This window comes from Balaenoptera acutorostrata, chromosome 13 (assembly GCF_949987535.1).
Source record: "Balaenoptera acutorostrata chromosome 13, mBalAcu1.1, whole genome shotgun sequence".
NCBI classification, from domain to species: domain Eukaryota; kingdom Metazoa; phylum Chordata; class Mammalia; order Artiodactyla; family Balaenopteridae; genus Balaenoptera; species Balaenoptera acutorostrata.
Genome location: NC_080076.1, coordinates 57,840,373 through 57,849,204, shown reverse-complemented (window position 1 = coordinate 57,849,204; position 8,832 = coordinate 57,840,373). Strand labels below are relative to the sequence as shown.

At 41.9% G+C, this 8,832-nt stretch overlaps 1 protein-coding gene across 1 annotated transcript; it reads right to left on the bottom strand.

The window, feature by feature from the left end:
• Positions 1 to 342: 342 nt before the first annotated feature.
• Positions 343 to 651, bottom strand: LOC103011021 (60S ribosomal protein L31-like). The gene has a single exon (XM_057527152.1). It carries the CDS (start codon positions 649 to 651, stop codon positions 343 to 345), a length of 309 nt encoding a protein of 102 aa, XP_057383135.1.
• Positions 652 to 8,832: the final 8,181 nt, after the last annotated feature.

Below are 8,832 nucleotides of genomic sequence, written 5' to 3'. Positions count from 1 at the left end.
TGTGTGATCAGCACCACCCCTAGTCTGGTTTGGATGCCCTGGTAGATGCTCCTATGTTACCTTGGCCTTAGGTTACATTAACACTCATCAGACTATCACAGTCATATATTAAAAAAAAAATAATAGTCTATCTTTCCCACTAGATTGTGAACTTCTTGAGGTCTTGCATCTCCAGAGCAAGTTTTCGGCCTATGGTAGGTTTTCCATACATTTTTGTTTGTTTGTTTGTTTTTGTTTTTGGCCGTTCTATAACTTTATTGGACAATCAGCAGTTAGTTCTCATCTACATCAACTAGCTGTAGATTTTTGAAAAGTGGTGACAGGTACATAGGTAACCAACATTTAGAGCTTGTTTGGTGAATCTTCATCGCCGTCATACTTTCTGGACAACCGCACATGGATACGGTATGGAACATTCCTTATTTCTTTGGCCCAGATGGCTTTGTTGAGCCTGGCGTCAATGCGTACATCTGGAGTTCCCATCTCCTTCATTGCAAATTTCCGGATTTCTCTGAGTGCCCGAGAGTCACGTTCCTTGAAACCCATTCCGTGGAAGCACCTGTGAATGTTGATGGTGTATTCTCTGGTCACCACCTCGTCGATGGTGAAGCGGCCCTTCTTCTTCTCACCACCCTTCTTTGCAGGAGCCATCCTGCCGGGCCCAGGTTGGAAAGGAATCCATACATGTTTATTAAATGAATAAGTAAGTAAGCAACCTGATTAGGTAAATTATATGAGAGATATGCCATCTGCATTCTGTCCTCTCACTGGTCTATTTGTTCTGCGCTGGGTGCAAAGAGAGAGAAGGAATCATGCTGGAGACCCTGGGAGGAATTGGAGAGAGCCCTAGATCCGTGTCCCAGGAAACAGATGAGTGTCCATCTAGTGGTGGCAGCAAGGAGTGAACCAAGATGGCACAACCAAAGGGTCCTGTGCATCTGGATGTTTCACCTGCCCTGGATGCCTGAGCAGGGGGCAGAAAGAAGGTCTCTACAAACTGCTGCTGCAGTATCTTCTTCCAAGTCATTCATTTTCTCAATCCCCACTATTCCAGCCTTAGTTCAGTTACTTCCAAGAACATGGGCCTCTCAGCAACAGGGGAAGGAACGTGTAATCCAAGCCCAAATGACACAAACACCAAAATCCCCACCGTCTTTTCCATAGCACGGTTATCCGGATTCAAGTGCCATTTGCCTATGTGATAACACATCGTTGGCACGTAAACATCTCTGCAGTAAAACCATAGTAAATATTCAAGCCACATTAATCTCCCTTCAAGCTGAGGTGACAGGTAGGACTTTATTCCTCATGCAAAGGGAGAAATTGCTTTAGGAGACTACTTTTAGGTGTGCCCAGTCTCGTGGAATATATTCTTTTGTTATGATGATTATCCAATGTTTTAATTTTTAATGGGAAATACAAGCACAAGTTCCAAATTTTAAGAAGAAAGTGTTTACAGTGAAATTAGGTCTCCCTCTCACCCCTGGCCCATGGCTACCAAATTCTCATCTAGACAGCAACCAAGTTCCTGTATGTCTTGCCAGAGACATTTGATGCATTTATGTTGGCATGAATACACCTGTGCACGTGTAGAACACACGCATGTACATGAATTGATTTCTCAATAGGGTATGGACTCTATCTGGACTCTGTTTTAAACTGAGGCCACAGATTTCCTTATCCTCTTGTCATTCCTGGCCTCTGTGACATAATGAAGCACAAAGGTTGGGGACATGCACTTGGCCTCACCTACACCATCCTGGCTGCCACTTCTCCGCAGTCAGCAGACGGCTGTGGTGAGTATCTCTTCCACTAGTCAGGAGGTAACCCATTTTGCTGCCTACTTCCAATTTAGCCCCAATGCAAAGAAAGTAGGGCAATGTCTTTGTATTTTCTAAATCAAACACATCTTTTCAAAAAAAAGAGAAATATGCCACAGAAGAGTTTCAAAATTGAGGTCTGTTTTGAAATCTTCAAGCAAAGCAGCAAAATGATGAAGTTGACAAGACATCTGGAACACAGGTGGTATAAACGAAGAAAATCACAACAAAAACCATATGCATCAAAAGATGGATCTACACCAAAGAGAAAAGATGAGCAAGAATCCTAACATTTTCAATCCCCATGATTGTGGAGGGCATAGAAATGCTTATTTTTCATCTCTTTAAAGCAACCTTGCCTGTTCCCTCTTTGTAATAATTTGATTGCATCCATTTACCTTCCATTTCACTTTATTCACTCAGTTCTCAGCCAGCCCCATCAGCTTGAAGGGCCAGCCTGGATTTGCACATCTTTCCATCATGACCATTGTGGGCTGGCAATGGGTTTGCCTTCCTCCCTTCCCTGAGGAGTACATGAGGGATTTGCTTTGGATCAGCCCGTCAACTGCTGTTCACGGATTGCTGGCTCTGCATGGCCAGACTTTTAGATAAAGGCAGGTTCCTGCTCTAGTTGGGTTGACATTATATAAAGAGCTCGGGGCTGTAGATTCTTTAACAGGGAAAGAAATGGCCAGGCTCACATGCAAGGTAGGGGAAAAAAAGTTGCATGAATGTGATATAGTTCAGGAAGGAGATTGCTGCAAACACTTAGAGCTGGAACTAAGACCTGAAATGAGGGGGACCTCTCTGGTGGTCCAGTGGTTAAGACTTCACTCTTCCACTGCAGGGGGCATGGGTTCTATCCCTGGTCAGGGAACTAGGATCCCTCATGCCTCTTGGGGCGGCCAAAAAATAAATAAAAATGAAAATGTAACATTAAAAAAAAAAAGACATGAAATGAGGGTAGAGCAAGCCTGACACAAATCTTTCTTGCTTGGGAAGTTTCTGAGTCACTGATTAAAATTTGCCATCATGATTGTTTTTTTTTTTTAAATTTATTTTATTTATTTATTTTTCGCTGCACTGGGTCTTCATTGCTGCGCGTGGGCTTTCTCTAGTTGCGTTGAGCGGGGGCTACTCTTCGTAGCGGTGCGAGGGCTTCTCATTGCGGTGGTTTCTCTTGTTGCGGAGCACGGGCTCTAGGCACGCGGGCTTCGGTAGTTGTGGCTCGCGGGCTCTAGAGCGCAGGCTCAGTAGTTGTGGCGCACGGGCTTAGTTGCTCCACGGCATGTGGGATCTTCCCGGACCAGGGCTTGAACCTGTGTCCCTAGCATTGGCGGGCGGATTCTTAACCACTGCGCCACCAGGGAAGCCCCATGATTGTTTTTTGAGATTGCTGTTATTCCCATGAATGTGGGCATCGTTCTGTGTTTACAGATGCCTGTCTTTGTATTTACCTTCAAGGTTTGGGCACCAAAGGTGTAAAAACACTGTGTGGGGAAAAGGGAGTGGAAGGGAGCTGAATTCAAGGGCAATTTTAAAACAAAGGGAAAAGCTCTGGAGTTGGGCAGAGCAGCCAATCCTGCTGCCTGATGACCTGGGTGAGGAGGAGGCTGTGGAGGCTAGAAGGAGGTCGGAGTGGGAGGCTGTGATGCCCCCACCGGCTGTGACACCTCAAGGGAGACTTGAGAGGTGAGGGGCCTTCCTCTTCGAATCCGAGAAGCGGGAGTTTCTCTCTCAAGGCACCTTTCAGCAAGTGGACCCTCCTCTCAACTGTTTATAATCTGGTAGGGACCTGACGTGGATAAAACACTGGATTTCTTTCACTGTCCCTAAAATAAGCAGGAAATCTTGAATATTTTCAATAAAACTTTTAAAATCGAGGCTTTTCTTTTTCATGTGTTTGCTTGAGCTCTGAGCTATGTGAGTGGTTGACAGGAAGGCAAACAATGGTAGCTCTGAGATGCGAGCGCCATTGTCAGAGCAGGCATTTTTTAGGAAACCATCTTTGACCTCCTCAGTGAGCTGTTAGGACATCAGCTGCAGGGGCTCCAGCATAGAGAGCACAGTTGTGCTGGGATTCTGGCCAAAGGAGAAACCTAACTTTTATTACTCGCATCCAAAGGGCTGGGCAGTATAACACTTACGGCGAGTAATAGAATCAGAATCTCTGTATCACCCGTAACACTCGGACATAATATCCACTTCCATAAACAAGAACTGAATAAACAGATCACACATAAAAAGGGAACTTGAGTAAAGTACAGTGAGCACAACCTCCCAAATGAGCCATTGTCAATTTACACCCTGATTATTACAAAATGTGAATAAAGTCTTCGGATTTATTTTTGCTGGGCTGCTTAGCAACGTCCGGGAGTAAATATGCATCGTCATCACGTTCATTCAGAATGAGCGTCTGAAAGGAAGTACTGTGCACTGGGAGCAAAACCAACTGCAGGAGAAGTGAGGCTGGTAAGAGATGAGGTTGGCTTCCTGCAAGGTGTGTTGAAACAATTTTTTATATATAAACACACCCATTTGCTCACACCCCAAACACACTTCTAGTATCCTTCTGCCAAATCTTCGGATCTATCTGCTTCGTTTTGATTCTGATGGTATTTCCAAGACATATGTTGAGGCAGGGAAGAGCTGCACTGAGAAACTGTCTCATGGTCACTTGTGTTGAGGCTGATCTTCTTTTTTAAAATAATGTTTTCTTTTTTTTTTAGCATATATATATATATATTTAAAATTAATTAATTAATTTTATTTTTGGCCATGTTGGGTCTTCGTTGCTGCGCGCGGGCTTTCTCTAGTTGTAGCGAGCGGGGGCTGCTCTTTGTTGCCGGGCACGGGCCTCTCATTGCAGTGTCTTCTCTTGTTGCGGAGCACGGGTTCTAGGAGCACAGGCTTCAGTAGTTGTGGCACGGGGCTCAGTAGTTGTGGCTCGTGGGCTCTAGAGCGCAGGCTCAGTAGTTGTGGTGCACGGGCTTAGTTGCTCCGCGGCATGTGGGATCTTCCTGGACCAGGGCTCAAACCTGTGTCCCCTGCATTGGCAGGCGGATTCTTAACCACTGTGCCACCACGGAAGTCCCGAGGCTGATCTTAATAACCTTAGATTGTGTGATTTAATAGTCTATTATGTAAATAGAACTACTACTAGAAATAGTCCTCAACATTCTTGAGGTAGTAATAGTATTCACATAGAAAGCATGATTTTTACAAAGTATTTCCATCCACAGCCACTGGCTCTGTGCCTTACTCTTCTCATCTCAAAAATAGAAGTTATAATAATAATAAGGGCTTACGTAAGATGACCCAGTAAGTGGAGGATTCAGGTCTTACTAGTGCAAAGTCTGCGCTCTTACTTGAAAAAAAAAGTCATTACTTCAGTGTGAAAATAACCAGAGCTTCACTGAGATCCTGGCACTTTCAAAACACTCAATAAATATTTGTAAGTGAACGAATGACTGAATGAATAACAAATGAATGCTGCATTGTAAAAAGGAGTCCTAGAGATCGCTCCCTGCATTTTGGGGTTCACAAAATAGTATGAATTTCATTGTAACAGACTTTATCATCAATCCTTTCCTTTTAAGAAACTATTTTGACAAAGTTACAGCATTATTGGACTAATGCTCTCTGCATATTCATGCTTTGTCACTCTCAAGTTCACTAAGGAATAGGTTACTACAGTACTAAGAATAATAGTGCCATCTAGTGACCCTTCTACTTATTGTCTCTAAAAGTGCGTATGACAACATCGCCTGCTCTAAAAACGATTGACTGGAGATTAAGTACAGAGTGATGTATGCAATTTGTAATCTTCGCCATTTTTCTGTCCAAGAAAACTTTTCCCAAAATTTCAGTATGTGATAAACTTTCTCATCCTCGTTCATATCTCCCAGATGACAGAGACTATTCACACCAGATTTTTCAGTAGTTCATATATGTATATTCCAAAGAATGTTTTTTATCTTTTAAGACCCTTCATTTTTTTTTTAGACCTTCCAATTTTGAGATGCAACATTGATGCAATTATTTTTAAGGATAAACAATATTAAATATATGCATTGATTGTAAGACATTTTGTTTTCAAAAACACTAAAATGTTAAAAAAATTACAATCAAGAAAATTCTTATTCAAGTATTTATTCATATATATGCTGAATTTAAAACTTCATTTTTATGCAATTATTTTATCAGGAAAGATGATTCATTAAATGTATAACTAAACAGAATTTCAATTTTATAAATATTAATGGCTTTCATATATATGATATATAGTATATACACATTTATAAATGAGAAAAAGATGTCGATCAGGCTACAGGTATTAATTATCTAATTAGGAAATTATAGGTTTAATGAGAAGCACCCTCACTCAAAAAGCTTAAAAGCTAGTCATGGCTCAGACACTGTCTACTTTATATATAAAGTTGAGCAAGTGAGGTAACGTCTATAACTCAGTATTCTCACCTGTAAAATGGGATAATAATGCCTACCTTATCCACTTCCTAGAGTTTTGAGGATCAAATGCAATAATGAATGCTTTTAAAATTCCTGTACAATGGTAAGAAACTAGTGGTGTTACTTTCAATAATTATTTTCCTGAGAGGGCAGGTTCGGGAGCTCGACTGACTGGACTCAAATTACGGTCCCATTGGTTCCTACCTGTGTAACCTTGGGAAGTTACTTCTCTGCGCCTCAGTGCTTTATCTGTAGAACAAGGATAATTAAAACAAAACAAAACAAAAACCTACCTCAAAGGCCAGTAGTGTACATGCTTAGTACAGAGCAACCATTCAGCATAGTTTTAACTACCTGAGTACAAACACACACACACATTCCAATTGTGATGGCCAAGGCATCAATTGTCAATTTTAGAGATCATTACTAAGTTGTTCTCAAAAAAGGAAAGATACTAAAATAGAGTTTTCATCATCATCAGTAATATTTATTGAACCAGAGAGGAACAAGGTCTTAGCTGAGGTGCCTTATAGTGTGTGCTGGATTCCACTACTCTCTTTATAGATACTATGGATGAAACAGAATGGGTTATGTCAGGTCAAAATAAGGCATTCAAGAGACAGTTTTTGTTTTTAATCTTGAAAACTTTTTCAACCTCCCAATCTTCTCAAATCTGCCTTTAAGCAGAGCAAAAGAATAAATGCAGTTAAAATGATGCCAGAGAGCTGGTGACAAGAAAAGGCTGGAGCAGAGTAAATAGGTCAGGCAGGAGAGCCACCTCCGCAACCATCTGGAGAGACCAAGCCACCCTCTTGACTTGCCTGGACCATAGTGACAGCCTCCTAACTGGAAGTCTTCTTGCTGCTACTCTTGCCCTCCATTCTATACTCAGCAGCAAGGTTGAGTTTTTAAAACATAGTTCACATTTCTTCCCTGCCCAAAGCCCTATGATTCTGCACTTAGACCACGCAGCCAACACCATCCGTATGTCCTTCCCTTGAGCTCTCCCAGTGCTCCCGCGAGCGCCTGCCTTGGAAGGACCGTCCCGTGAGTGGAACATCCTCCCTGATCTCCACACGGGGACCCTCTTCTCGTGATTCAGATTTCAGCTTAAACGTGCCACCTCAGAGGCCCTCTCTGCACTTGCTCAGTTCTGCGTCCCACGATACTTAGAGGTGCCTTCCTGATCTCCTACTAAGGAGCTGAGCCCCAGGAGGGTTGCGTCCTTGTTTGTCCTGCCCCCCCGTTATCCCCAACAGAGAACAGTGCCTGGCACATAACAGATGACTGATAAGTATTTGTTAATGACAGTCAAGATGATCCCAGTACGCTTCCCCTTCTCCTTCTACACACGGTGATTCTGGTTTTGACACTGCATATGACTTTACGCTTGGAAGTAGAAAAGGGAGCCAGATGTGGATTCTTATTCTTGTGGGACCTCGGACAGGTGCTTTGGCTGTTCTAAACTTCAGCTCTCATATAAAAAGCAGGGATATTACTTGCCCTACTTACCTCATGGGCGGTGAGGATTAGGTTATAAGCGCGAAAGCTCTTATGAACTGCAAGGCACTTCTTGTGTACTAGACCACGAGAGTGGAACTGCTCTTTTTAAAGATGATGAAAAACCTAGAAAAATTAATTGATAGCAAGGATTTGCCTACCACAGCAATCTCGGAAGCACAAATGTTAAACAACGTGTAAATGCATCGATTTTAAGGAGATAAAATATCAATACAACACATTTAAGAGGGAATAGGTGTTGAACAACGTTGGGAAACTTTTTTTTTTAATGGATTTTTTTTTCTTTTTTTAGGTTTTTCTCTCCTACTTCTCATATTGCTTGGCCTCGAGGATGTTAAGCGAGCTCACAGCAGTCTTGTCTGTATGGTTTTCAGACCTTCCATCCAGTTTACACTCTACACTATGTGAACCGCCTTCAAACTGAAAGCGGTTGGAAGATTATTATATTGCTTATAATCTTTGGTCCTCTATTTTTCACCTGGATAGAATTTTCTGAAATTCTGTTCCAACAATCAATGTCCCCAAGTTATTTTAAATTTCAATAATGACTACAAAACTATGTTAGAATGTAATGGAAATATCTTGACCTTTTATGAATTTGGGGCTTTTCAGAGACAGCAGAGTGGTCCCAGAATCCACACTCTGGAGTGGGGTGCCCTGGCCTGGAGTCCCAGCTCTGACAGAGACTCAGATCAATCACTCAACTCCCCGGTGCTCAGTTCTTCCCCTTGAAATACAGGGCTAATAAAATTCTATCCCACAAGGGTGCTGGGAAGAGTCAATGAAAATCGTCTACATGCAATGCTTTACACACCGTCAATGTTCAATAATAACTATTCTTTTCTTCAGAATTTTGCCTCATGTTCCTAGACTCAAATCAGTAAAACATTCAGTGTTTTCTCAGATACATTCTATATTTATCATTCAATAATTTAAACATCTGACTTACCAGAAGCATGAAAGAAACTAAGGTATAACTAGTTTTTACTGTATAATGATGTTAACTTACAGTGAAGAACAC

What these genes read in the sequence shown, in the direction of transcription:
- LOC103011021 (XM_057527152.1), bottom strand. Translation starts at nt 651, where the DNA reads ATGGCTCCTGCAAAGAAGGGTGGTGAGAAGAAGAAGGGCCGCTTCACC.